This window comes from Daphnia carinata, chromosome 8 (genome assembly GCF_022539665.2).
Source record: "Daphnia carinata strain CSIRO-1 chromosome 8, CSIRO_AGI_Dcar_HiC_V3, whole genome shotgun sequence".
Taxonomy (NCBI): domain Eukaryota; kingdom Metazoa; phylum Arthropoda; class Branchiopoda; order Diplostraca; family Daphniidae; genus Daphnia; species Daphnia carinata.
In genome coordinates, this window is record NC_081338.1 from 2,614,944 (window position 1) to 2,641,551 (window position 26,608).

A 26,608-nucleotide genomic window follows, 5' to 3' on the forward strand; every position below is an offset into this window, starting at 1 on the left:
TACAATAACAAGAGTACAAAATACCGCGATTATGGCCGTCGGAAGGGCGTGCAAAAAGGAGCGATCCATTGGTTCATCTGAAATTCATGAAGAACTAACCAACGTCCTAATGCTGAATGGTGCCAATGAGTGCAGGGTTTGAAGGGCTTGCTTACTATACTTTACTAATACAAGTGACCCAATTCTCTACTGTTCGGAATTGAAATGACGAGGAAACAAAATCCATTGATATGCGATAAAGTCCATTGCAAAAGTGAACCTTTGTACTGAATTGCTTACGATTCATATTTCTTTATTCCAATTCGCATCGTGGAATTAATTTTTAAACGGTCATTTTTAAGTGATTCAGTATGGAGATGCGGACGGACGGTGAACGCCAAGCCCGATGCAAAGCCACGAATAACTCAATTTGTAAATGCGATGAAAATGGGTTGCTGTATTTTCCCGGCAATTAGTTGGTCATTGCGGACAACATACGTACAAAATAGAATGAAAAACGGTCAAACAGGTGACTGCGCAGCAGACAGATGTCGAAACAGTTGAAAATATTGACAATGTTCGGAGATAGACACAACCTTTAGAGCAACTAGCTTTGTTAAATAACGAATGAGCTGGCTGTTGGACGGCGGTCTTTTGTCGGTGTTCAGTGGAGGTCTGCAGAATTAGGTCTTTTATATTGTCTTTATCTTTTAATAGCTGGAACCATAGTTGCCGACGGGGTGGTCAGAGTACCAGCCGAAAGCTCCATATCCGCCAGTGTACGCTCCGTAGTCAACAGCGTCACTGCCTCCGCTGGGGTAGCTGGATGATGCGGCATGCTCGGGTTCGCGATGATCAGCTAGTTCAGATCCACCAGTTAATATCGGCAAATTTGAATGAGGGAGCAAGTAGGAATTTAAACCATTTGCATTGATAGGAACTTACTATTGGCCTGGCGGGCGACACGGTGGTGAGCGGGGTTGAAAGGAGACGGTCCGTTGATGAACTGGATGTCTTCAATTGGGATGGCCAAGAATCGGGGACGAGCCGAAGCGGCAGCAATGACGGCAGCCAAGCAAAGGGTGACCAAAATCTAATATGGCAAAGATGTCAAAGCGTGATATGCAATTCAATTTTAGGAAGAATACACATAAGAAAATGAATTCGTAATGAAGTAGAAACTTACCAGTTTAGAAGCCATTGTTTTGCTTTGAAGTTGTGGAGGAGAACTTGTTGCTGGAGAAGCTGGAGAAGTTGTGTGTCTATTCGGGCTTAAGACATGGCTTTTTATACTGCACCTAGCGTGCTGGAAAGCAGCGCTCGTCTAGCCCATTAACTTCAATTTCACGCAATTTTCTCCGTTCGTTCCATTGCTGATGTACAAAGAAACACCCCTTATCCCAGATCGTTGATGGTTGAGGAGGAGCTGGGCGCTGATGAGCTGGAAGCCACAAGTGTGCCCATATTTTTTACGTATAGAGCTGTGCTTATACAAGTCCTCACAGTCTCGTAATTTCGCCGATTTATTATTAACGTATTTTTGGATCCTTTTCTGTTCCAATACATCCACCACTCATTTGGGACGACCTTAAAAAAAAACCACGGAAGTAAGACAATACATTGTAGACGCTGGGCATCATTTGGCAAACACAGCCTTTAGCGTGTATGTTTCGCCTGCAAAACTTCATCGTGTTTGCCTTTAAGGCAATTTGAACGGTACAGCTGTCATGATGGGGGCCTATATCCTTAGTGCTAACCTACATTTGCTTGATGATGGAAAAAGATGAAATGAGAACAGAGCGCCAGCATATGCAACAAAACAACCATAAAACTATGAACTACAAACGGCAGAACGCATGGAAAGTTAAGAGGAATGAACTGAAAAGTAGCTTTCCTCGAGTGTATGTGTGCCATTGTACGCTAGTTGCCCTGTTATGTTGGACCATGCAAGACCCTGCCGGAGCGCCCCAAATCCAGACCTTCCAGGTAATAAGCAGCTGTTGCAGCCACAGGTAACTAGCAAGCTATCTATAAATTCTCTTTCTACAAAAAAATTTATATGATTTCCTACATTATTTCTGAGCCGCTTTCGCTAATAAAGTGTTGGGACGCAACCGTCACCTAAGCTTTTAACAATAGAAAAATGTCAATGCGACTTATACTGAGCATGAATAAAGTTTTACATTTTCGGATGATTCAATTCGACATTATATTGTACATCGTTGTATAGTAGCCTATATTGTTTCTGTGGCAAAACGAGAACTGTAATCGCTCCAATGGAATTTCAGAAGTTTGCGGAATTGCGTTAGAGATCCCGTTTAATACGCGGAATTCAGCCCCAAGCCATTTAATAGAATGCACCGTTGAATTTGCGCTGGTTAATAGCATTCAATTATGAGAAAATGCCAAGATATTCCGTTAGATCAAAAATTTTACTCATTTAAACACCATACGCCGTAATCCCATTTCGGTTTTTTCGATAATGGGTAGTAAATAGGTTTATTCAATGTGACGATGTATTTAACCGACAGTTATATAGGATCCCAATTGGCAGGGAAGAATGTGATAGGTGCATTGGCGAGAAAACGAAATCGGCTATATTCATTTGTTTTTACTTTTTCAATCCGCTAGTAAAATGTGGAGGTAACCGAAATGAAGACATGCAACAAATTCAAATTTTCATTTGTTTGTGTAGTGAATTAAAATGCGCCGTTTTGCTTGATCAGTTGTCACACAGCCTGAAATTTTATATCAATTTAGCGGCTAGATATTGCGCGTATTCAAATACCATAGTTGCATTCGACAAGTTTAAACAACGATGCACTGGATGGGCAAGCGCTCTCCAGCTCGAAGGCTGGAACGGCGTGGGCAACCTGGTATACAAGCAGTCGTCGAGTTAGTATACCTAGCGTTGTATATGCCTATAGATAACGTTTTACTTACGCTGCTCACACCGATCACCGAAATAATTTGTGCCTGAACAAAGGCAGTTATAGCCATTGGGCGAGTTCAAAATTTGCAAGCAGCTTCCTCTATTACAGGGCCGTGATGAACAAGGATCTTGCGATCGACCTAATTATTTTGACAGTTGTTTCGTTATTGTAGACAATTGAATGGTTTACATCTCTGATTTCCAGTGCATTATTCAATATTTCAGATCAAGAATAAGGAAGTGGGGGCAGTATCTACACAGACAACATACCTCGGAGAGCAGACTCGCATTCTCGTTTATTAGAATAACGATAGTCCGTATCGCATCCTGTTCCACACAGACAAGAACCTTCCTGGATCCTGCATCCTTGACGCAAGCGATTCGAGTCACAAGTCGCCCTCACTGACTCTTGTTAGCCATGATGGTAAATGGTGACAAGTTCAAAGCAAATCACCGTTGTCAATTGACTGGTTGAACAATGAAAGATAGCCTATGGCAGAAGAAATAATTCACTTACCAGATAGGAAGATGATCAAAAGAATGGCAGTGATCCAACCTAATAGAGAGGGCGACATTGTTGTGCTACTTATCAGTTGTTATTCAAACAATCAGATGTGCCAAATAACGGGCAAAAGCTAAACAACTGCAGACAACACTTTGGAAAATTGACCACTTTTGGCCAGACTCCTTTCAGCACCCACTGTGACTACTCAATGCTCATATGTAGTGAACCTAGGCTAGGAGCATGTGTTCCACAGACAAGCTCCGAAAACAGTATGGCCTTGATGGTACCAGAAAATCCACCCTCTTCCTTTCGACTTTTGGATGCGGCCGGAATCGTATTTCATGCACATGTCTCTCGTCTCTTGAGCATTTTGTACTAGATGGCCTGCCATTAACTGTGGAGAAACAGTGGCCTCTATCTGGGATGGACGTCTTTCTCAAAACTGCTACGCATTCGTGCAGCTTTTGACCTACGCCCACATTGGCTTATCTTGTTGCGTCTCCGCGGTGTCCACTACTTGCACACATACGCTTGCGCTACTACTTAAGGTCACGTGGAACGTAAAAACGTAGATATTAGGGGGTTCAAATAGTAAACTGACGAATTTTCTGCGTTGTTTTCTTTGATTTTTCATTTTGCATTTATAAATGGCATTTGTAATATTTAAGAGAGTAGCGCAGTTTACTTACAACTTGTAAGTCTTACAAGGCCACACTGTTTTTATATCTGTTTGGCTATTTTAGTTTTCATGGAAAAAAAGATTATTGATCAGCAAAGCGTTGATGTTAAAAGAAATTTTTAAATTGTATGAAATTCATAAAACGCATATCTGATGAAAAAAAAAATTAAAGGCCTCCAAAGGCTCGCGGTCGGGTCTAGCAGTGCTATTTTCAATGTCTTAACAATGGCCTTCTGCGGTTAAACTTAACACGACAAAAAAGCATCGTTTTATCAGTGTGTTAAATTATCACCATTAGACAACACACACACAAATTTCCGATAAAAGAAACGCAAATAGAATATCACAGGCAACCATCTGGCAATGTTGCAAAACCTAAAGCAGGCAGAAATATAACGATTTGACAACACTCAAACTTGGCGCCAAAAGGATCAACCATCAGCTGATTCAAGAGAAGAAAATAGTATAAGTACGCCCGAAATGTCGGTTAATTTCCCAGTCAGCAGTTTTTATTCGAAAGAGAGATGTAAACGATTATTAGAAATAGAAATTAAGTTGGAGAGGAGTGTCTCAGAAACAAAGAAAAGGCCTTTACCCCCTCGTCTAACAAGCTCTTTACAAGGACACCCTCCAGACTGGAAAATTTTTCACAAACAAGAAGAAGCATTGGTTTATGCAAATCAACGTGGGCTAGGTCTTATGACATTTTCTTTTGAAGAACAAGTCCCTGGTAGTGAAGGCAGGTAAATCCACAAGCATAAATTTTGTTCCACATGTATGTACTGCACTTTTAAATAAAGTAAACTGTAAATTGTCACATTTGCTTCGTGGAAAGTCTCAGCAACATTTCAAATCTATTATTTTATATTTTCATTTTAGAAGGAAATATGTAGTTACTCATCCCACGAACATGTGGAAGAACCACATATCGAGACCACCTGATCAGCGTTGTAGTTATGAGGTGATACCTGCTGGAAGCCAATCCAAGCTGTACTTTGATCTTGAATTCAACAAACTTGCAAATCCAATGAGTGATGGCAGCAAAATGGTTGAAACTCTATTAGAAGCATGTTCCTGGGCTTTGGAAGATGTCTACAATCTTCAGGTTAGAAAATGTGATGTGTTGGTATTAGATGCAACCACAACCACCAAATTTAGTCAGCATCTTGTATACCAAAATCCTACAATTTTCTTCAAAGATAATTTCCATGTAGGAAATTTTGTAAAGCATCTGATGATGTTGGTGAAAAACTGTAATATTCCCAACATCGATGGGAACGACCAGCGGGATTTATTTGTAAAGAATGATAAAGGGGAATCTGTCAGTTTTTGCGATCTGGCTGTCTATACGAAAAACAGAAATTTCCGCCTCTTCCTAGCGTCCAAGTTTGAAAAAAAAGTTCCTCTTCTTATTGCAAACACCAACACGTACATACCTGATAGGACTCGCTATAGTACGGAAGACTGGCCAACTGATGACGCTGCCATCTTTTCCTCATCTCTAATCACATATTTTGGAAACAGACAGCAAATTGAAGCTCAACAGCAAGAGCAACTGTTAACTTTCGAAAATAAGCAAGTCGATGAATTGACGCCGGTGAACTCAAGTAATGATACAACACATGTTAACTTGGCAAACGATCCGTCATTAAATGGCTATAAATCTTCTCCTTGGATTGAAATCGACCGGTTCGTCACGGAACTTATTGCCCCTGCAGGCACAATTCGCCAATGGGTCTATTACGAGAAAACTGAAACAATTGTTTACCATATTCAGGGGACTCGCTACTGTTCTAGCATTGGTCGGGAGCACAAGAGAAACCATATCAAGTATGTTGTGAATTTACCAAACGCAACGTATTATCAGAGTTGTTTCGATCCTGATTGTGCTCAGTCTCGCCAACCACCACAGCCAATCCCTCCAGAACATTTGCCCTGGTTCAATTTACTGACTGATTCCACATCCTTCGACATTGTTTCATAAAAGTATATATCCTGTTAACTAAACGCCTTAAACATGGCTAATCTAATTTCTTTTCATCAGGATTGAATTCAACGTAGCTGTGTACGTTTTTTTTTTTTTTTGTGAAACAATGCTGATGATTGGCTGCATTTATGTGCAATGAAACGAAGAAAAAATTACTTAAAACTTTCCCTCTGTTCTGAAATTACCCTTGCAAGATAAAACTAATTTGCTTATCAGGAAGAGAGAAGCCGCTCAAGGGCTCCGGAGTTCTCCTCTTCGGCGATATACAGTCTTCACAAGACAAAAGAGAGGTGGAGAAAGCATCACATGTTCGCTAGAGGATAGCCGAAACCCTCAAGGCCAAATAGTAGGCGACAACAACGGTGTATCGACCATGTCGTTGACATTCGAACCAATAGAGCTGCCGATGATGTCTCATACCACGTGCTTCTGAAACACATTCCGTCTTCACTTGCAGTACCGTTGGGATCTTCAGTGATTCCGTCACAAGTGACTGAAAATCTTTCGACGCAGACACTTAACATGCGATCATGGTGGAATTTGCCTACCAAATTACAGCATGAGGATCACATGGAAGAATCGGATTCGACAGTCACATTGACAGGTCAGTTTTTCATTTTTGATCAAAAGAGAGGCTTCCTAGGTATAGTAAATTGGTAATTGTTATTATTTTATTAACATTAAGAATGTGATCCAGTCATCTTGGGCCTTATTTGTTAAGCCTAGTCCATTCTAGATTATCACTCATTTCCTTCTGTTGACAATGTTGACTCATAAACGTCCTCAAACTTGCTATCAGGTTCGATAACCAAAATGCTTAAACAAAACTAAAATTAAAAAAAAAAGTCAATCGAAAAAATCAGATGTAGATTAAAATCAATTCGGCGAAAACGGTACCACGTTAAGGCTGACGTTTGCAGCAATTTTCTTTATATCGGAATAATCTGATACAAGTTATCTTATTTATGATTTGCACTGACTATTTGGGTTCTCCAAGAAAATTTAACAGCTACTATGGATCCATGTGACACAAAATTCTGAAAACTAGGCAAAACTTTTTCTCAAGCAAAAAATTGCCTAGAATGCAATGCTTTTTGTGTATGTGTTGTTTAGACCAAATTTTGTGTTTTCATAGTCAGTTAATTATTGTTTGAAATAGAAACTGTTTAGTCGTCAGAAGGACCAACAAGCAATACTTAACGGAAATTACTTCCTGTTGTTGAAGCCGCTATCAGTTAGAAACGCAAAGGATATGGCTTCCTTCTAAGTTACAAACTCGCGTAAAATGCTTAAAGTTAATATTTACTTGGCTTTTTTTCCCAACACGAACATATTGCTTTGTTTACTATAAAAATCTGTTTTCCACGTTATTAGGTGCTGAAGACGAATGTACAAAGCTGAGTGATAGTGGAGGACCAAAATATGGATCGATTGTTCATTTGAGCCCAAGTCGGATTGGCAATCTTTCTTGGTGGAAGAAGCGTAAAGAGCGTATCTTCCGTAAGAAAACTCTTTTGATGCGAGTCCCAATCCTGCAATGGCTACCGAACTATTCCACAAATGACTTTGTCGCTGACTTGGTTGCTGGAATTACCATCGGAATTACAGTCATCCCACAGGCACTTGCATATGCAACTATTGGCGGACTTCCTCCTGAGGTGATAGTTATTGTTTGAAAACCTCCTGCTTATAATTCCCATTTTTATTTGTGTCATTTTCTTATCTAGTATGGACTTTATTCCGCTTATATGGGATGCTTCGTCTACGTATTTTTGGGAAGCACGCGAGTCGTAACAATTGGTCCTACGGCTCTCTTAGGTTTTATTTTTGCACCATTTTTGGCATTATTTATTGTATACTTTATCTTCTTTTTTTACCATCAAGGTTTGCTCACACACGACGGAGCTCTATTGATGGGCCCAGAAGCAGCGGTTCTTTTAGCTTTCCTTACTGGTTGCATTTCGCTCCTGTTTGGAATATTCAATTTCGGTTAAAACTGAATTTCTCTTTACAAGGAAGCAAATATTAACTTGATGATTTATCGTTTGAAAGGCTTCCTTATTGAGTTCATCGCAGCTCCAGTTATTGCCGGATTTACGACCGCTGCCGCTTTAACTATTGGCACGACTCAAATTTCTTCCCTTCTTGGTCTGAAATTCCAAGCTGCTGGGTTTGTAGAGACTTGGCAAGCGGTATTTGAGCATATACAGGAGACGCAGAAATGGGATGCTGTAATGGGATTCTCGAGTGTTGCCATCTTGCTAGCTCTGCGTGTAATAGGAACTTTGGATTGCATTTCAGCCGAGTGTGCTCATTGGCATTACGCAATTTTAATTAATTTAATTAATATTATTTTGAGAAGTTGTTGGAGAAAGTGCGAATAGGCAAAGATGGTGATCGCACCCGCATTCAATGTTTCATCAATGGAGCTTTCTGGTTAATATCTGTATCGCGGAACGCGATAGTCATTATTGTTGGGTGTGTGATCGCAGCCACGCTGATTAAATCAGGACACGACGCTCCTTTTGAAATCACAGGTAATAAATAACGTGGACAACGTTTTATCGGAAAAATTTACGTAAAAAATTCTTTTTTCAAAGGAAATATTACCGGTGGACTGCCTTCTATTCAAGCTCCTAGTTTTTATATCGAACAGGGAAATCAGACCTACAATTTTGTAGAAATCTGCCAGAACCTTGGGTCGGCCCTTTTTGTTACTCCTCTAATTGCCATCCTCGAATCAATGGCCATTGCCAAATCGTTTGGTAAAGTATCCATAAAGAAACTTTGGTTCTAATATTAGATGTTAATTTTAAAAAATTTTCGCTTGTCGGACGTAGCAAAAGGTCAGCGAATTGATGCCAGTCAGGTATTAACGAAATAACAAATTAGAAAACAATTAGTCGCTAACTTTTATTGTCGAAAACTGATAGGAAATGATTGCAATAGGGACTAGCAATTTATTAGGATCCTTTGTGTCTTCGTTCCCAGTATCCGGATCTTTTTCTCGCACGGCAGTTAACAACGCCAGTGGTGTGCGAACGGCATTTGGCGGAATCTACACGGGTAAACGCAATTACCAATTCAGTTTTTTCCCCCTGAAACTCCAATGAGGTATTATTTATTTCATAGGAGCTTTGGTGCTGCTTGCTATAACTGTTCTGACACCCTACTTTTTTTTCATACCCAAGAGCTGCCTTGCAGCTGTTATTATCACTGCAGTTATTTTTATGGTGGAAGTTCACCTAGTTAAACTCGTTTGGAAATCTCGAAGTATGTGGTAACCTTTAGACGCTTTTTTTAAAATATATATTCTGGTATATACCAGTTGTTTATTTATTTTTTCCCTCTTCCCTTATTTTGCGTTTAGAACTAGATTTGATTCCGCTATTTGTCACCTTCTCGTTTTGCTTGTTTCTCAGCCTGGAGATCGGCATTATTGTTGGTACGGCAGTTAACCTGGCAATGCTTCTGTACGCAACAGCCCGCCCACGGATAAAAATTTTAACATTTCAGGTACATGCTGCGAGTGTTATTTTATATTGCAAGCATCATATGAATAATTTACACTTTTCAGAACACATCTGGGTTTGAAAATCAAACTAAGTACTTGTACATTACACCAGACCGAAGCGTAGTGTTTACAGCCATAGACTATTTCATGTCTACAGTGAGAAAAGCTTCCGCTCTTTACCCTGGAGTTCCAGTAGTTATTGATCTAAGCTACGTATCGATTGCAGATTTTTCTACTGCCTATGTAAGTATTGTTTTAATCTTAGTCAATAGTTATATTTAACTCACAAGCTCTCTTTAATCACCGTTGATTCGTACAAAGGGTTTCGACAATTTAGCAGAAGATTTGCACAAACGCGGCCATTCGGTTGTTATTACCAGAGCACATCCAAGAGTGCTAACCATTCTGGAAGGCGTTCGGGGATCCAAACTTCATGTGCACAGAGATGGGGTAGAATTGGACGTTCTGCTGCAAGGTTAGATCTTTTAAACCTAGATTTAGACCATTTCTTTGTAAATGTACATTTATGAAGCGGTAAAATAACCCACATTTTTTTATATACTTGTTTTTAGACCTTTGGTCTACTTGTGCTATCACTGGAAAAAATCTTAAAGATATAGGAAACGATACAACTCAAATTCCGATCAGTTCTAAATAGCAAATGTACGAGGCTGTCATGGGAAATGCATACCAACATACCTGACTACAGAATGTATTTTCGTTAGTATGACTGCTTGTGGCATCAAATGGGGTTGATGATGAACTTCAGGACAAATTGTATTCCATTTTACTTCGTTAAGTCACCAATAAATCAGGAAAGTTTAAAATTTTCTTTGTCGTCAGGTGAATGGTCGCGCTGTGCTTCGTGATGGGATAGCTGAACAGGTAATAAATCACCCCATTTCGTTTTGCGAGCTATTGTGTTATCCTCTCTGAAAACAGAAATAGGCATTTAAATTTTCGGATTGAATAACTAAGGTATTTAAGTTTTGTTTTTTACTTGCTATGCTTTGATCGGGTAACTACTATTTCTTCAAGTTTTCCCTCATTCGTGCATAATCTGCATATAGTATGGCCAGAACGAGTGAGAACAGGCCGAACAACTCTAGGCCATCGTGAATCAGTTTCAGACCGAGGACCTGATGTGTTGAACATTATCAGCATTGAATGTGTGCAAAGCTATTGTTATAGGTTACCTTTTTTCAGGACTACATAAGAAAACCTTTCTTTAAGCACTTGCTGTTTCTTCATAAGGGATTCATATTTAGCTTCAAAATTGCAAGGAGTTGAGTCAGCAAATCTTGGGCAACGCGCCTCATGTGGGCACTTTTCAATTTTAGCAAGATAAATATTCCAGAAAATAACGTTTAAGTTTGTTTTGAATTAGCCTTACCGGGGAAAAAACGTGTCCTTCAAGATTGGCTTCCTTACCTTCGTCGGATAAGCTGAGTAAGAAATCACGAATTTCAACTATTACCTAAAATAATTGCATTTGTTAATGATACTCGATGTTCAGCAAGCCATATCATACCTCATAAGCCGCTCGACTTCCATGCTCTACAAACACTAAATAGCCTTGCGATTTACGCCACAACGATAAGGCCATTTGCAAACGTAGCTCTGCCGAAGGCAGTTCCAGAAGAGTATGGGCGCAAACAACAAGATCATATTTCACCTAAGAAATAGGGAAGACAATGAGTAGCATTAATGGTTTTAGCAAAACAAAGGTAAATTACAGCTGGAGAGGCAGGCATGAACTGTCGAAAATAAAATCCTTTTAAGGTAGAAGATCCTTCTGTGCCATCCTCTCCCATCACCCTAGATTCACCCTGTTGATTGGGCCATACTCCTCCTTGAATAAGGGTGATGGCAAGATTGTTCATATCAACAGAGGAATCAACACAGAATACTTCTTTGAATTTATCCATCCCCCAGCATGACTTGGCTGACCTGAGGAGCAAGCATATTCACAACACGACACAATTAGAGAGCACACAGTTAAACTAAGTAACATATTTACCATAATGCTGTGCCAATCCCAGAGCCAAAATCGAACAGATTTTGTGGTTGGAAGCCTGGATCTCTACTACGTATTTCAGAGAATATTTTGTACAGTGATGCAAAATCTGGAGCCAACCTTGCCACTAAGTACGCCATGGCCATTGATTGGTTGTAAACAACTGGTTTCCATTTGTATGCTGTTTGTTTTACACTTCTTCTTATTTTATTGTTTAAAGAGTTTGATAGTCTCTTCTCATCATCAACACTCATAAATGACATATCTATAATGAAACACAACAAATAGGAAAATTTCTAGAGAGAAAAAAAAATACTAATTTACCAGGAAAGAGATGAGTTGCACTCACTCTTTCAGTGCATGATACTTCTATTTGTTTTAGCTGAGACTCTGTCAATGGTGGTTTTTTGAATATTAGATGATGGTTCAAACTTTCTGAGTTGTTAATTAAGTTTCGATCCTGGTAGCTACCCAGGATTTTATCAACCGCTTCCTTCAACCGTTCAGGCAATTTTACAATGTTATGACTTTTAATTCCGAAGGAACTGTCTTTTTGAGGAAGTTCCAACGTCGGACAGTTGGAATCTCTGTTGACGGGATGGTCAAATTTAGCAATTGGACGTAATGACGAACCAAATGAACAACTTGTAATATTTTTTGATAAATAACAGCGACTGTGCAATAAATTTCTATAGGAAAACATTTTGATTTTTAAACCACTAACAGACGACACGCCGATATGGCAGCACACGATGTTGGATACATTGGAGGAGGCGCGAAATGGGTAAAATTTTGGTACAATTACTTGCCTAATTCCTTTTCTGCACCTAGATGTGGAAGGGCAGCTAATCAGATGAAAAATTATGGCTACAATCATGAAGTTTACCTTGTATATATATATGGCAATCCGTTTTTCCAATTTAAAAAAAAAATAGAAATATCGGTATTTTTTCTGTTATACTGCTATCACCACCTACCGGTCACATTTCCGGTTAATGCTCTCATACACTCACCAAATATTTGTTCCTGAATCAGCGCTAGCGCTGTAGCGTACTGGCGCGCTAGCATTGCGTCAAATATTCGGTTTATTTCAAAAACGATTAACTTAATGAAAAAATAGCTATTTTTCCGGAACCAGCATCAAATTTTCAGTATATCCTGTAATATACAATCAATTCCTATGAGTGTCAGTTTTTGCAGAAAAAAATTTTAAGCCCGACCGAGAAAAGTCGGGCTTATTTAGTCGGGCTTATTTAGTCGGGCTTAAAAATTTTTTCGGCAAAAACCGACACTCATCGGAATTGGCTGAATATCACAGAATTTATTCAAAATTGAACGCTGATTCCGGGAAAATTGTTATTTTTTTCATTAAAATAATCGTTTTTGAAATACACCGAATATTTGATGCAATGCTAGCGTGCCAGTACGCTACAGCGCTAGCGCGATGCAGCAGAAATATTCAGCTTGTATGTAGAGAACTAGCTAGAAATATGGCCGGTAGATGGTGATAGCAGTAAAATATGGCAATCTGGGGTTGGGATATGGCAATCCGTTTTACACAAAAAAAAAAAATAATAATTTCGCCAAAAAAAAAAAAAAATCACACTTTTTTCTTTTTTTCCGACACGTAGCCATCTACCGCTCAGACTCGTTATTACTGGCGTAAGCAATTTCAGTCCATTGGATGCCATTCGCAGTTAGTTCAGTAACGTGGATGGAGAATAACGCGTGGCTGGAGGAACAATTGAAAAATGGATAAGATAATACAACAAAAGGATGATAAGTATAAACATTATTATATTGGTTTTCAATTATTAATTATTGTTTATTAGATCAAAGTATGAAGCTGCAGGCCCAATTATTGGAACAACACAAAATATTAGAAAACAGCAAAGCTAAGGATGGTAAGGCCTAATATGTAATGATTCTATTTATTTGCTTTTATTCATTTGTGTTTTGTAGCTCAAATTTTGAGTCTACAAGCTCAGCTAGGGGAAAAGAACAAATTGGAACGGAACAGTTTCCAAACAGTGAAGGAGGTTTTTCCAAACTCATCCCTAACTGAACATGAGAATGAATTGGCATTAGGCGAACACAGTCAGGTACCTAAACTTTTCAAATAAGAATTCAAAATAAGTATAGAATTTTAACAAACAATTATTTATTGTTTAGTTATTCAGTCTACCACCTGACAGTGTGTTAAAGTTAAATTCTGTTAGCGCTGCACTAACAGAATTGTTAGTAATAAGTCCATGCAGCGAAGGAAGTGAACAATTGTGGGACCGTATTTGGGCTGAAAATGGGTGTGGTACGGAAACCCAGAAATAGCACAAGTTCAACATAAAACATGAATTAGGTACTTTTCGGTTTTTTGTCTATCGAAAAAGTATTTTTAATGCTATTATTTTGCATTCACAGAATTTTAGCAGGGGATCAAGTCAAGTCTGGAAGTGTTACAGGATGGAAGAGTGAGCCTACAGTTGAAAAACACAGAGTGCATTACCATTAAGGTATGAGGTAAAGTAATAGAGTATGCACATTGTCTAATGAGAAGTACCATCTTGTGTAAATGAATGTTGTATAACAGCAATCCTTTATAGTTCTGTCACAGCTAGAAGCCTCAAATAATTCTGCTTCTCTTGCTAAAGAATAACTTGTCCTTTACATTGAGAGTGTTGGTGAAGCTGGGTAATTAAATGGCCCTAAAGATTTTTCATTTAGTTTGGCATTGAAGCAATGATCATCATACATGGACTCTTTAGGTATGAAAGGAATTTTCTTGAAAATTATATGAATTTATGACAAAGCATTTCTCCTGCTTTTTGCCAACCATGTCTAATCTAAAAAAAAAATTTATCCAATAGGAAAGGATTTTCAGCATACTGGGAACACAACTATCAACAATGCAACATTCTAGGGGTGCTATTTTATCATTCAAGAGCCTTATACAATGATTTTCATCTGCAATTTGTATGGCCTTTCCCAAGCTTCTGCCAGAAGTTGAATCTATAAGTCATGTAAGTCACATGAGCAACAATTGAGATGCTTAATGGTTGTTTTTCTTTTCTCAGTGTAGGTTAATAGTAACATTGGATCTGAAAAGATTCTTGGTTGGGGCAAGACACTGAATAAATTGTAATGATTGAATGGATGACATGACATTTCAATACTTAATTTGGATTCCCGAGATGGTATCTTATATTTAAAAAATTGAAGTGCATATCTGGGCTCCCTTCCTTTCCGTAGCCCCGTTTCCCCTTGACTCGTAATAAGCCCGTAGGGGGTCATGCCCCTACTGTACGGTATATATAAAAACAACATATACCGAGGTTTGGAGGGCTCTGGCCGGAAAGGGGACGTGGGGGTCCGCTTAGTCCGATGATGTGTTCACGGAGGGCGACGTGGCTACCGACAAATCCGAACTAAAGGTTAATCGCTCCTGTAAAAATGTTCCAAATCTTCAGCTCTTCTTCCGGCTTCTCTTAGCCAATCACCGGGTAATCTCCCCGGTGGGTCAACAAGGCAGTGTCTCCCCCTGCCGGGGTTGACGGCAACTTTTGAAAGGGCTATTGTGCCTTTTTAAAGTTGCAAAAATAATTGTAATGTGCAGAGAATTGTCAATAAATTTTTTTTTATAAAATATTTTTTGCAAAATTCATTTCTTTCATTGTCTGTGTTCACACATTACATATATCAACTTTTTTTTATTTTTGCTTTGCTTTATTTGTTTTTGTCACCTCTGATGATGCATTGTTTCCATTGGTTTATCGTTTATCTGTAAGCATTCTATTATTATCCAGGGATCGAACCCTGGATGTTCGGCATACCGCGCCGATGCTCTACCAATGAGCCATGAATCATATGATGTCAAGTTGGCTTTTTTCTAGTGACTTGTGGACTTGCATTTACACTTAAAATAAAACTGAAAAGCAATTCTGCAATATACGCTTCCACTTTTATTCTACTTCATTTTTACATATCTACTGAGGTTTGAACCCAGGGTAACAGGTATCGCAGCTAAAGGCTATACCACAGAGCTATGAAACTTATAGAGGAGAAAAATAAAGATATAGTTATGAAAGACTGCATAAACATCCTAGACGATAACATATGATATGCGATAATAAAATATTTAGATATATCTCGTGGTTCAATGTTAGAGCATCGGCGTTGCACGCTGAATGTCTGGGGATCGGTTCCCATATGAGTAAAATAAAATACAAAATTACTTCAAAAGTTATCCAGATATTACACGTTGTTCCTTGAATCTAAGTTGAAGAATTCAAAGCGTGTAATAAATAATAATTGAATACTTACAGATAAACGATAAACCAATGGAAACAATTCTTACCATCAAAGTTGACAAAAACAAATAAAGCAAAGCAAAAAAAAAAAAAGTTGATATATGTACTGTGTGAACACAGCTAACACAGACAATGAAAGAAATGAATTTTGCAAAAAATATTTTATAAAAAAATTTTTATTGACAATTCTCTGCACATCACAATTATTTTTGCAACTTTAAAAAGGCACAATAGCCCTTTCAAAAGTTGCCGTCAACCCAGGCAGGGGGAGACACTGCCTTGTTGACCCACCGGGGAGATTACCCGGTGATTGGCTAAGAGAAGCCGGAAGAAGAGCCGAAGATTTGGAACATTTTTACTGGAGCGATTAACCTTTAGTTCGGATTTGTGGGTAGCCACGTCGCCCTCCGTGAACACATCATCGGACTAAGCGGACCCCCACGTCCCCTTTCCGGCCAGAGCCCTCCAAACCTCGGTATATGTTGTTTTTATATATACCGTACAGTAGGGGCATGACCCCCTACGGGCTTATTACGAGTCAAGGGGAAACGGGGCTACAGAAAGGAAGGGAGCCCAGATATGCACTTCAATTTTTAAATAATTAATACCGTAATACGCGGGAATACACAGGCGACTGATGGAGGGAAATTCTATTCCGTACTTCAAATTATTATAACTTTTCGTCATCACATCCCAACCAGAAACCTTCGCAGGTTCACTATTGCTATTAATCTAAATTAAGAAAATAAAACATAGATAAGCGTAAGACGTTCTTATTGATATCGCTTACATGGTACATAAATTCATCATCTGCCATATTCCTGTAGATTCCTGGCAGGAGCTTCTAAAAGGCTATGCAGTTGCTTCTAAAAGGCCATGCAGTTGCAAATGATCACCATAGCCAAAACTTGAATACGAAAGTTTGGAACAACCCTTCGTGTTGGCCACAGAGATCTTCCATGGGCTTTCCGTTTGGACGTTCCATGCACCTTAAAAAAAAAAGAAAGGTTACAAAGTTGGTTGTTTTGATCACTAAACGTGAAGGTAAAGAAGGTAGATGGTCTCGGCAGTCTTGACGACAATTTCCATCATAACCTCATATCACCTCATTTTATGGAAAAAGAATTTCGTAGGTGACAGTTCAGAATAGAAAATGGTTGCATTCAAATCTTTTGACAGATGGGATTTAGAATGTCGCCTTAGGGAGCACACCGTGATTTTCAAATTCATTAAATGCTTGTTAGCCATTGCTTGTTAGCCATGTTTGGGACATGACTAATGAGCTGCTTCATGGATACAGTTCTTTTTCTTAGTTCTCTCCAGGATGACCTGAATTCCAGCACGTTCTACACACATATCAGCACTTAGCGATACACCAATTAAAACAATTTAAAAATTTAAAATAGTACCACCTTTAATGTTTTTGACTCCATGATTCATCTTTGTTGCAATTGGGAAGGCAAGGCAACTGATCTATGGTGATTTATTCAACACACTTGCCATAACCATTATCCCAATGTATCAGCTTTTCTGTCAACAGTAGTTTGCTAATACGACATTGACGATTAAAATTAGAAAACTAAACAAACTCAGCGGAAAAGTATTACCAGGGGGTAACATCTTGCATGTTGACGAAGAATCCTAGGTTTATCATGTACATGGCAGAATATCCACATTGCCTAGATGGCGCAATCCTTTGCGTCATCACACAAATAATAAGTAAAACATATTGAATTGAAACCAAATTTAACTGAAGTTTTACCAAACAGCCGGCTAGCACCTCTGAATTCCAAAACTACGCCTACACATTCGTATCAAGCTTTTCCAGCGTGTCTCACCTTTGTCATTTGTTTGCTTTTTGCTGGCATTTGTTTCGGTTGCTGTCACCATCTACCGACCGGTAGATCGCGATAGCAGTGAAACAGAAAAAAAAGGCCGATATTTTTTTTTTTTTTTTTGGGGGGGGGGGGGGGGGGTAGGGGTTAAAACGGATTGCCATAACTAGGTTTAATTTAATATTTAAAATTATTGTATAAGACGCATCATGCCTTAAACTTTAGTATTCCAGTTTTCGTTGCAACATCCGCAACTGTTCTTTGCGTAATTTTGACTGAACATTAAACGTGGAGCACGAAAAATTGATTTCGTTTTTACGTAAAATTTATAGCTTTTCAGTTTATAAATTTAAAGTTTAATAATTCAAACACATCAATTAGGATTTCTTTTACGCGTTTTAAAGAGAATTAAGACAATTAGCTTGTAATTTTTAAATGTGTTAAAAGTTAAAGAAACCAATACAATGGCAATCGAACTGTCAACGTTGATTATTAGAAAATAAAATACATACTAATAGCAGACAACGAAAAAACACGTGGTTAAGTGTATACAGTTGCAAAAGTTTTGAATAGTGATATTAAATTGTAGACGAAGCAAAGGAAAATCGCGTTATTTAAACGAGTTTATCGAATTCTGCTCCAACTGCCGAAACTATGCTGGAAGAACAAAATGAACCTTCATCAAGTGACGAAGATGAAGAGAGTCTTTTTTTGCCACAAGGTTTTCGATAACGTAGCTAGCTAAGAAAAATTACATTATAACGCATTTTTTCCTGTCTGACAGCCAAAGAAGTGTTTGCCCAACGAAGGAAGCCTGTTGTCATTCCCCGTTTTCCAGAAAATTTCACCAATGAAGAAATAAATCCTGATGAAGAAGATGCTGATGATAGTCTTACTGATGAAGAAGATGAACTGTCAAATGACGAAACAAGTGAAATAGCAAAGGCTACCACAGAAAGCAGTGAAGAAGAGCAAGAAGATGAGGAAGAGATACAAAATCAAGGGGAGACCATTGAGCAACTAGCTGCTGGTCGAGAAGAAAAGGAAGATGATGATATAATTATTGCCATCTCTAATGCTGCGAAACCCCAGGAAAAAACAAAGCCACCTGACCTGAAGACGTCTTTAAACTGCATGGTAACAGATATCAGCTTTCATCCAAATGAAGAGCTGATTGTGATGTCAGACATTGAAGGAGAAATCACCTGGTAAGAAGACTATTGGCATGGCTGTTTTTACTCATACTGAAATTTATCATATTGCTACAGTTATAAATATGGAAATGAGGAGAATGAGTTGCTGCATACTCTTAATCATCACAAAAAATCATGCCGTGCCCTGACATTCAATCATGATGGAGCTTTATTGTTTTCAGCCTCCAAAGACAAAAGTGTTGTAATAACCGACACGGAAACCATGAAAGTTACCCAGTCCTTCTTCAAAGCTCACAGGTAATTCTTTTGAAATAGATTGAAGAAGTGCAATAATGCATGAATTTCCCTTCCAAAAATTTCAGTTCACCCATCTATAGTTTGCTCTGTATGGATGCAAATATTTTTGCATCCGGTGATGATAATGGGGTGGTAAAAGGTATTAACTAATTTTGCGGTACGCTAACAGTACATAAATCACATGTTATGTTCTCTCGTAAAGTATGGGACAAGCGTCGCAGTGTACAAAAGCCCGTTGCCGAGTTTAAGGAGATGGACGAATTCGTTAGTTCGATGATCACGGATTCGGGATCTCGCCTATTAGTATGTACTAGCGGAGAAGGAACTTTGACTGCGTTTAACCCCAGAAGAAAGAAAATGGAAGGCCAGGTAATGAAATTAATGGAAAGACGAATCATTTACGAATTATTAGTAGCATTATGGGATTAATTTTGAAATTAATGCTGCGTTCTTACCTTATTCCCGCCTTTTGCCAGTCTGAAGTCTATCCATCTGAAATGAACTGCGCTGGACTAATTCGACAAGAAACCAAAGTCCTTGCCGGTCTTGGTAACGGCAATATGTACATTTTTGATTGGAAATCTTTCGGCTACCACAGTGACGCATTTGGAGACCATCCGTCGGCAATTAACTGCATGTTGCCGATCATGGATAACATTGTTATTACTGGTTGTGACGACGGCAAAATCAGAGCAATCAGTCTATTCCCACACAGGTTCTTGGGAGTAGTGGGGCACCACAAGTTTCCAATTGAGCGATTGGACATTTCAACGTGTGGCCACTATATAGCTTCGACTTCGCACGATGGACGAGTACGATTCTGGAATATTTCATACTTTGAGAATCCCGACCTGAAACTGATGGAATCAACAACAAAGAAGTCCGTGCGGAACAAGAAACGTTCTTTACGAAAAGAGAAATTAGGATTTCAGCTCCCATCCTCAAAGAGGCGGAACAAAGGAGACTTTTTTGCAGGATTTGCTGAACCTGAGCCTGAAGCCGGACCTGCAGAGGAAGCCGAAAATGAGTCAGAATCAGAGTCTGATACCGAAAGCAGTTCCGACAGTGATTAGTATTGATTATTTCTCCTCTCCATTTCCTTAAGCTTGACTACGTGGTGTTTTGCATCCGATGAATCTGGACTAATACAATCGAAAAGTTATGATAACACGATTTTGTAGGAAGGCTGTTGCTGTAAAATTTCAGTTTTGCACTACTGCCGGGATTCATATGCAATTAGCAACTGAAACGATAAGACAAACAATTTTAGAAGATTAATAAAACTTTAAAGAAATCCCAATAGTAATAAAAAAAAAAACAAGTAGGAAAAAAATTCTATTATTTTTTGTTTCTTTTTTGTTTTGGATCTTAACTTGGATGACGCATTGATGAGTCGAAGAATGCTTCTCAACGGCCTCAGTTTAAACCATATTGAAATTATGCTGAAAACATTCGTTGCAATGGATGGGTGTAAAAAGGTGGTAATGGGATCGGGAACTGATTGCATAACATAAGGTAACCAGCTCGTAGATTAGAAGCCAAGTTTGAGGGGAGGAACATATTATAGTTGAGAAGGATCAAACACGTAAATCGAGAAGAATATCATTCTAATGCTGTTCTATTGTCATATTCGCGATTATACCTGACGTGTTGGCTATGTTCATGGACTGTCGAAGTTGGTCGGGTCGATAATAATGACCCTGATTGACTGCTAGAGAATGATGAATAGGAGGCTGAAAACAACGAACGTGCTCCACCGGTTGCGAATCAACATCACCCGAGCTTGTTTTCAAATATTTGTTGAGGGTAGCAAAGATTTGCGAATTCAACACTTGGAATCGGCGAATGCGATCTACCAATCGCTTCAGCTGGATGCCCTTGACTGTTTCATCCTTGTTATCGACACGTTGCACGCGCAAAATATGATAACAGAAATCCAATGCTTCAAATCTATCAATGATAGTGCGAATAAAACAAATATTTTTTGAAGTTTTAAAAATCATGAACAAACCTGCGTTGTTGTCCCAACAAGACAATCATGGCGCATCCGGCCCAGTGAAGCCCTTCTCCGAAAAGCTGTTCAACTGTAAACTCATTTTCGCCAACGGGAATACAGTAAACAAACTGTAAGGCGGACCAAAGGCGGTGGAATTCCGTACACTCGTCAACAGTCAAGACTCCATTGACGGGAACAGGACCCGTCCAGATAGGATCGTCTAAAAACGTGCGGATGCGGTTGAGCACCATTTCAAAGACCGAAAGACCGCAACAAAGGCGTTCCCGCGTTAACAGATCTCCCTCTCGTGCAATCAGAGTTTGTTTTGCGGTGCCGAGTTTTTCGATGTTGGCGACGATTTGCAATGCCGCATACTTGTTTTCCAGTTTTTTCTGCTTAGCTTCCAGTTTTTCTCCTTCTTTTACGAACGGTCTGCGGGGTTCAACAAGTAAAAGGCATCGCAATAAAAGAATGATCAATGTAAGGAAAGTTCCGGAATGCAAAATAATACACACCTTGGGAGAATGTTTTGAAAAGGCGCTGCCTGAAGCAGATCGCAGACTTCTTCTTGTGACATTGCTTGTTCAATCAAGAGACAAAAGATCAGAGCGTTTCCGAACTCCCTAAAATTGTGAAACAACTCTGTTCGTGCATCAGGATATTGCACTATGTCGTTCAATTGCGCCTGCGAGAGAAACACGGAAATACGTATGCGAAAATTTTTGTCAGCGAGCAAAAAAAGGGTATAAAGTGTACCTGATAGTACCCCAAGACACCTGTGGACCCGTAGTCGTAGCGAGGCATTTTGCATTGTTTAGGCAACGCTTGCATCAGAGTCTTTGTGAACTGCAAAATATTGCCTTGCACTAAAGATTTAATAATCTTGAGAATTTCTTCCATGACGACCGCGATGCCCTGGTAACCGAGAAGATTGGAGATAGCCTTGAAATGTGGCGCTCCCACGAATCCTGAATACTGATTAAATATAGTTCCATTTGCAATGTTCAACGCCTTGCTGCCCCACAGGTAATGATAGGGTGTTTGGGGCGGTTTGTCTCGGTGGACCGGTTGACTAAAGAGCAAGTCACGGCACTTGATGAAGCGTCCTGTGGCTGCGTTATAACAATAAGTGGGCAAAAAATCGTAGTTGAGTTCCCAGAAGACGTGAAGCGTCACGCGCCCATATGGCGCCAAAACGTTGTGATTGGCTTCTCTCCACATGGCATCGAAATCATCCATTGCCAAATTTCTGCTCAACAACTTATGAGTCAGACGATTCACTTCTAGGAGACCACTTAACTCCTGCAACAATAGAAGTTTATTACAATTTCAACTAGGAAACAATCATTGGTAATGTAATTCAATTCCTTACTACTACACCGGTGATATCGCCACCTTCAAAACGTGCTACGGATAGTTCGAGAGCTTTTAGAAGGGCGGCATTAACGCGCTGGGAAATAAGACGATTTAAATCAATTGAGCGCCCCAACAACTGAACGTGGCGCTGCTTCATCAGAGTTTCGTAACGGTTGGCAGGCGGATAGGTAAAGCGAGTACCTAAGGCTGCACATTCAGCACGGAATCGTTTATCCAGCATGATGCTAAAATAAAAAGCTTTAGAGGCTAAACAAAAGATAATAATATACACATAATGTAATACGTACCTTCCAGCTAGATGTTTATAATAAGCGAAAATTTGTTCGCTTAGTTTATAAACGAACTGATCGAAACAGAGGTTGACTTCAGCTTCGACTTCATCGTACAAAAACTGTTTACGGAAAACAGTGAGTGCGTAATGGGCTGAATCATTGTAGAGATCAAGTGGGAAAAGAACACACCTAAACAAAAATATGGTAAATAAATAAAAAGACGTCAAGACCAAAATGACAGGGAAAGAGTCAACTCACTCCATCATGGAAGGTTCCTTAGTACGCAGAATATGATCTGTCAGAATCCAAGGCATCGACATGTCGATGGGAAACTAGAAACGTCAGAAAGAAAAAACCGTTAGCACAAATAAAACTAATAGCGATTGAATACATGACAAAACACGCATCACAACTTGAATTATCAACTATTAAAGCGATTATAGGTTCATGCTGGTAATGCCACGACCTAGGTTTTGATTAAGGTATTTCTACTCAAAGCAGGAACGCAAGACATCATGCCGAAGCAGATTCTCATGAAGGTGATAGCTTATACCTGAATTCTTTTCTCCAGTGTGACCACGTCTTTGCACTCCTCGTTGTGTTGATGTTTCACGCAACATTTCTGAATTTGCGACATGACAATGACCGATAAGTAAAGCGAAGGGAAGAAAAAAGGCGACAGTGAAAAAGAACAATAAAATACAACACGCGCCATTCGCTACTTCAACCTTTTCAGGTCAAGTAGACTGGTAAAGCGTGCCTGCGTTGTCTTTTCGTAAGCCAAAGAGCCAAGCCTTTCCCAGCCACCGAATTTTGAACGGACAGAAAACCTGATTAAAATTCGTTTTCTTACCTGAATTCTTTTGCCCATTGTCATTTCGAGATAGAACTCTCGGTACCATAGTTGTGAAAGATCACACGATTGCTGTAGGGTTTCTGTAAAGAAGAGGCAGCTTTAAAAAATCAGGTATAACTATAGACATTTGAAGGAGATGTACCGCTGAAGTTGAGCAGGTAATTCCAGAAAAATGAATTCTTATGGAATTGATCAATCGCCATGAGGTAAGATCCATCGATGTCTTTGCGTAGTGTACGTTTACCTCCAGATTTGTCCGCTATTAGCGACTCCAGCATGGTTCGGACCATATAGAGTTGGGTTGACGATGGACCTACATGACAGAGGATTAATAAGCTGATAAAGAAAAAATAAATAAATTTACATAGTCATATATCGACGTACCAACATTTCTTCTAGGAACCTGAATATCGAAACCATTATCAGGATCCTTTTTGCCTTTGGTAGCTGGGTCATCCTGAGGTTCTGTGCCTCGAATCCAATCGGCACAAGTTTCCCGGACCGAAACGATGATGCTGAAATGATTTCAGTTAAGAATGGTCTACATTTACTTAGTTTGATGCACAGACATACCTGCGAATCAAGTCTTTCTTGTTCTTTATTGCCTTTCGTAGGGGTTCACGCAAACTAAGTTGAACAAAATCCTGTAGTTCAGCATAGACATGGCGACGGATAGCATCTGCAAATACCGTCTCCATTCTGGCCATAAGAACTTGTAATCCTTTGATCATGGCGATGATCTCGATTAGGGCAAACTTTTCCTCTTCGGTGTAATTATACCTCGTAGCCTAGACATAAGTGAACTCGAAAAATGAATACGTTTGTATGTTTACATGGAAGACGACGAAGGTTTACCCTTTCGTATTCCTCTGCTTCAGCTGGGCAGTCTTTGTTTTGATGATGATCGGTAGGATGCAGAAGTTTCCACTAGGCGGAAAAAGCAAAATTAGCAGTTGAAATAAAATTCAGATAAATTTCGAAAACCTACGGAATAAAGCTCAGTCACAATGCTAGTCCATTCGGATAAAAGATGTAATCCACGAAGAGCTAGCTCCATCATTTCTTTCATCTCCTCTGGGGAGCGTGTCTCTTTATAAGTAGTAGTGACCTATTTTAGACACGAGCAAAGGTTTTCAACGATTAAACAATCGGATGTTAGTTTGAATGTTTCCAAATGGTTCTACCTCATTGCTATAGCGCGCTAGTTCGCTGGTGAATTTGACGTGATCTTCACGGATCTGTGGCAAATGAACCATTAAATCGGCCTGTGGCGAAGGCAGAGTTGCTCCACACAAGGGCCAACGAGAAGCGTCGTAGGTTTTAGAACGCTTGATATAATTAAACGGAGCAATTTGCATGTCACCGAAGAGGGGGACCACTTCCAAATTCTGTTAAAGAAGAAACATATTTACAAAATGTTTGAAGATAAAATATGATACGAAATAACAACTTTAAAGATTTTGTCGATTTTGTCGAGTCTAATACGCTTTTTGTGATCCAACTTGGAAATGTTTATCTGGCATATTTCTGAATCCATTAGGAATAATCCGAAGCCCAAAACCTTGACTAGCATATGTTTCTCTTCCGGAAGAAGATACATGCGGGTTTCGAGCATGTGAACTGCTAAATTGATGACATCAGCCAGCAACTCTTCATAACTAAATTTAGTACCACATACGACCACATTAATATCTATACTAGCTGGAGTGCCAGTTTGCTATAAAAGAAAGAGCTTACGATGGAATTTTTTCAAGAGCCTCTTTTAGCGAGTCGCGAATTTTGTTTTGGGTGGCCAAGAACATGGAAAGATTTTGTGATTCTTGTAATGCCTGTTGGTCTGTCATTACCTTAAGGAACTGGGCAGCTCTGAAATACATAAAATAATCATTGTTTACATAACAAATAGTAATATTCATATAACAAATTTGATTCTTGTTTGCAGTAGAGAAACAAATATTAAACTTACCTGCGATATGCAGAGTAGTCGTTTTTTACACTGGATTTCATGTTCTTCAGTTCATCCAGAACAGCAAACATATTAATGAATTTTCCCAAAGTGAGCAAATAGGCCTCTGACACGAAATCCTTACGGTTCTCGGCATGGGATAGGCGTTTAACTTCGGCACTAAAGCGCTCAATTGCTTTTCGCTAATGTTTAACAAAATGGAATTTAATCAGCATGTAATACAGCTGAAATTTCTTGTCTATGATATACATACTTGAAAGTACATAAAATTCAACAATTTGTTAACTTCTGGTGCTAAAACCTGAACAGTTTTTTCACATATTTTGACTATGTTAGGCTGCTCATTTGATTTAGGCTGAGGAATTGCCCTGGAACAGCATCTCCAGGTATAGAGCATTACCGCATGCTCTTGGCCTTCTTGAAGCATATCATTCTACAATAAAAGTATTTGCATGAATGAAAGTGTTTGTCATATCCTGAGTAAACGGCAGTCAGTGATCGCTTACCAGACTTGCATGAACAGTGGCCTCTTCAATGTACTTGGCCACACCTGTCACAAAAGCTGTTCGATCTTCAAAGTTGGTATCAAAATTTGCTTGATACACAACTGAACAAGCTTGGGCTTCAATGCATGGTTGTTGATCTGGAAGAGGTAATTCATCCAACACTTCTACGTTGGATAGTGCGTCGGCAAGCGTAACTTTTTCGGTGGCCATGGTACTGGTGCATAACCAAAATCACTGTGTGAATTTTCAGTTCAAATCAACATACGAGTTGGTTTCGTTAGTTAACGCTAACGAAAGATAACGGATAGTTTTTGTTGTTTTACCTCCCCAGCAGTGAACAACAACGCAGAGACGTCAGAAATTGGCAGACGCCCTTTTTCTGCAGTACAACACTGTCCTTAAGCTGCTTGAGATGCTTACCGCTAGGCGGCT

At 39.3% G+C, this 26,608-nt stretch overlaps 7 protein-coding genes and 1 long non-coding RNA gene across 10 annotated transcripts; 3 read left to right on the top strand and 5 right to left on the bottom strand.

Moving 5' to 3' along the window:
* Positions 1 to 416: 416 nt before the first annotated feature.
* Positions 417 to 1,326, bottom strand: LOC130704237 (uncharacterized). The gene is made up of 3 exons (XM_057525704.1): positions 1,166 to 1,326; positions 925 to 1,072; positions 417 to 838 (listed from the first exon to the last, which is right to left on the bottom strand). The coding sequence occupies exons 1-3, from the start codon at positions 1,178 to 1,180 to the stop codon at positions 690 to 692; spliced, it is 312 nt and encodes a 103-aa protein (XP_057381687.1). The 5' UTR covers positions 1,181 to 1,326; the 3' UTR covers positions 417 to 689.
* Positions 1,327 to 2,594: 1,268 nt separating this feature from the next.
* Positions 2,595 to 3,690, bottom strand: LOC130703924 (protein crumbs-like). Its single transcript, XM_057525383.2, has 4 exons — positions 3,429 to 3,690; positions 3,182 to 3,319; positions 2,923 to 3,051; positions 2,595 to 2,852 (listed from the first exon to the last, which is right to left on the bottom strand). Exons 1-4 carry the CDS (start codon positions 3,484 to 3,486, stop codon positions 2,788 to 2,790), a joined length of 390 nt encoding a protein of 129 aa, XP_057381366.1. The 5' UTR covers positions 3,487 to 3,690; the 3' UTR covers positions 2,595 to 2,787.
* An 802-nt stretch (positions 3,691 to 4,492) lies between these two features.
* Positions 4,493 to 6,247, top strand: LOC130703919 (DNA-directed primase/polymerase protein-like). 2 transcript variants are annotated; one of them, XM_057525377.2, is made up of 3 exons: positions 4,493 to 4,838; positions 4,975 to 6,081; positions 6,140 to 6,247. In XM_057525377.2, exons 1-2 carry the CDS (start codon positions 4,576 to 4,578, stop codon positions 6,077 to 6,079), a joined length of 1,368 nt encoding a protein of 455 aa, XP_057381360.1. In that variant the 5' UTR covers positions 4,493 to 4,575; the 3' UTR covers positions 6,080 to 6,081; positions 6,140 to 6,247. The 2 variants fall into 2 exon arrangements, with proteins under 2 accessions (XP_057381360.1, XP_057381359.1); XM_057525376.2 differs by lacking the exon at positions 6,140 to 6,247 and having other exon boundaries at positions 4,975 to 6,130.
* Positions 6,248 to 6,295: 48 nt separating this feature from the next.
* Positions 6,296 to 10,423, top strand: LOC130703916 (sodium-independent sulfate anion transporter-like). The gene is made up of 14 exons (XM_057525373.2): positions 6,296 to 6,686; positions 7,457 to 7,740; positions 7,810 to 7,900; positions 7,967 to 8,071; positions 8,135 to 8,355; positions 8,445 to 8,619; positions 8,683 to 8,847; positions 8,923 to 8,951; positions 9,016 to 9,148; positions 9,215 to 9,355; positions 9,453 to 9,598; positions 9,660 to 9,839; positions 9,918 to 10,071; positions 10,169 to 10,423. The coding sequence occupies exons 1-14, from the start codon at positions 6,605 to 6,607 to the stop codon at positions 10,252 to 10,254; spliced, it is 1,992 nt and encodes a 663-aa protein (XP_057381356.1). The 5' UTR covers positions 6,296 to 6,604; the 3' UTR covers positions 10,255 to 10,423.
* Positions 10,363 to 12,378, bottom strand: LOC130703918 (methyltransferase-like protein 17, mitochondrial). The gene is made up of 8 exons (XM_057525375.2): positions 11,938 to 12,378; positions 11,617 to 11,878; positions 11,333 to 11,546; positions 11,128 to 11,271; positions 10,990 to 11,073; positions 10,793 to 10,922; positions 10,597 to 10,735; positions 10,363 to 10,528 (listed from the first exon to the last, which is right to left on the bottom strand). The coding sequence occupies exons 1-8, from the start codon at positions 12,314 to 12,316 to the stop codon at positions 10,408 to 10,410; spliced, it is 1,473 nt and encodes a 490-aa protein (XP_057381358.1). The 5' UTR covers positions 12,317 to 12,378; the 3' UTR covers positions 10,363 to 10,407.
* Positions 12,379 to 17,329: 4,951 nt separating this feature from the next.
* On the bottom strand, positions 17,330 to 17,817 carry LOC132088234 (uncharacterized). Its single transcript, XR_009421623.1, has 3 exons — positions 17,680 to 17,817; positions 17,525 to 17,611; positions 17,330 to 17,464 (listed from the first exon to the last, which is right to left on the bottom strand). It is a non-coding gene; the product is annotated as an uncharacterized LOC132088234 (long non-coding RNA).
* A 466-nt stretch (positions 17,818 to 18,283) lies between these two features.
* On the top strand, positions 18,284 to 20,371 carry LOC130703917 (WD repeat-containing protein 55-like). Its single transcript, XM_057525374.2, has 6 exons — positions 18,284 to 18,473; positions 18,537 to 18,960; positions 19,021 to 19,203; positions 19,269 to 19,342; positions 19,406 to 19,572; positions 19,680 to 20,371. Exons 1-6 carry the CDS (start codon positions 18,407 to 18,409, stop codon positions 20,274 to 20,276), a joined length of 1,512 nt encoding a protein of 503 aa, XP_057381357.1. The 5' UTR covers positions 18,284 to 18,406; the 3' UTR covers positions 20,277 to 20,371.
* A 434-nt stretch (positions 20,372 to 20,805) lies between these two features.
* LOC130703914 (cytoplasmic FMR1-interacting protein-like) lies at positions 20,806 to 26,529 on the bottom strand. 2 transcript variants are annotated; one of them, XM_057525371.2, is made up of 20 exons: positions 26,177 to 26,529; positions 25,924 to 26,103; positions 25,671 to 25,852; positions 25,442 to 25,570; positions 25,155 to 25,362; positions 24,889 to 25,092; positions 24,693 to 24,812; positions 24,560 to 24,631; positions 24,278 to 24,492; positions 24,089 to 24,219; positions 23,847 to 24,017; positions 23,702 to 23,784; positions 23,402 to 23,470; positions 23,107 to 23,180; positions 22,864 to 23,037; positions 22,572 to 22,800; positions 21,956 to 22,501; positions 21,715 to 21,884; positions 21,215 to 21,631; positions 20,806 to 21,153 (listed from the first exon to the last, which is right to left on the bottom strand). In XM_057525371.2, the coding sequence occupies exons 1-20, from the start codon at positions 26,384 to 26,386 to the stop codon at positions 20,811 to 20,813; spliced, it is 3,927 nt and encodes a 1,308-aa protein (XP_057381354.1). In that variant the 5' UTR covers positions 26,387 to 26,529; the 3' UTR covers positions 20,806 to 20,810. The 2 variants fall into 2 exon arrangements, with proteins under 2 accessions (XP_057381354.1, XP_059352509.1); XM_059496526.1 differs by lacking the exon at positions 23,402 to 23,470.
* Positions 26,530 to 26,608: the final 79 nt, after the last annotated feature.

Coding starts and splice junctions, on each gene's coding strand:
- LOC130704237 (XM_057525704.1), bottom strand. Junction 839..924: donor TGTCGCCCGCCAGGCCAATA/GTAAGTTCCTAT, acceptor GATCTGAACTAG/CTGATCATCGCGAACCCGAG.
- LOC130703924 (XM_057525383.2), bottom strand. CDS start 3,486: ATGTCGCCCTCTCTATTAGGTTGGATCACTGCCATTCTTTTGATCATC. Junction 3,052..3,181: donor ATGCGAGTCTGCTCTCCGAG/GTATGTTGTCTG, acceptor CAAAATAATTAG/GTCGATCGCAAGATCCTTGT. Junction 2,853..2,922: donor CGGTGATCGGTGTGAGCAGC/GTAAGTAAAACG, acceptor CTTGTATACCAG/GTTGCCCACGCCGTTCCAGC.
- LOC130703919 (XM_057525377.2), top strand. CDS start 4,576: ATGTCGGTTAATTTCCCAGTCAGCAGTTTTTATTCGAAAGAGAGATGT. Junction 4,839..4,974: donor GTCCCTGGTAGTGAAGGCAG/GTAAATCCACAA, acceptor TTTTCATTTTAG/AAGGAAATATGTAGTTACTC.
- LOC130703916 (XM_057525373.2), top strand. CDS start 6,605: ATGCGATCATGGTGGAATTTGCCTACCAAATTACAGCATGAGGATCAC. Junction 8,848..8,922: donor GGCCATTGCCAAATCGTTTG/GTAAAGTATCCA, acceptor TGTCGGACGTAG/CAAAAGGTCAGCGAATTGAT. Junction 10,072..10,168: donor ATTGGACGTTCTGCTGCAAG/GTTAGATCTTTT, acceptor ACTTGTTTTTAG/ACCTTTGGTCTACTTGTGCT.
- LOC130703918 (XM_057525375.2), bottom strand. CDS start 12,316: ATGTTTTCCTATAGAAATTTATTGCACAGTCGCTGTTATTTATCAAAA. Junction 11,879..11,937: donor TGCAACTCATCTCTTTCCTG/GTAAATTAGTAT, acceptor GTTTCATTATAG/ATATGTCATTTATGAGTGTT. Junction 10,923..10,989: donor AAGGACACGTTTTTTCCCCG/GTAAGGCTAATT, acceptor AAAATTGAAAAG/TGCCCACATGAGGCGCGTTG.
- LOC130703917 (XM_057525374.2), top strand. CDS start 18,407: ATGCTGGAAGAACAAAATGAACCTTCATCAAGTGACGAAGATGAAGAG. Junction 18,474..18,536: donor GAGTCTTTTTTTGCCACAAG/GTTTTCGATAAC, acceptor CCTGTCTGACAG/CCAAAGAAGTGTTTGCCCAA. Junction 19,204..19,268: donor TCCTTCTTCAAAGCTCACAG/GTAATTCTTTTG, acceptor CAAAAATTTCAG/TTCACCCATCTATAGTTTGC.
- LOC130703914 (XM_057525371.2), bottom strand. CDS start 26,386: ATGGCCACCGAAAAAGTTACGCTTGCCGACGCACTATCCAACGTAGAA. Junction 26,104..26,176: donor CCACTGTTCATGCAAGTCTG/GTAAGCGATCAC, acceptor CTTTTATTGTAG/AATGATATGCTTCAAGAAGG. Junction 23,471..23,701: donor CAATGGGCAAAAGAATTCAG/GTAAGAAAACGA, acceptor TCGCAAATTCAG/AAATGTTGCGTGAAACATCA.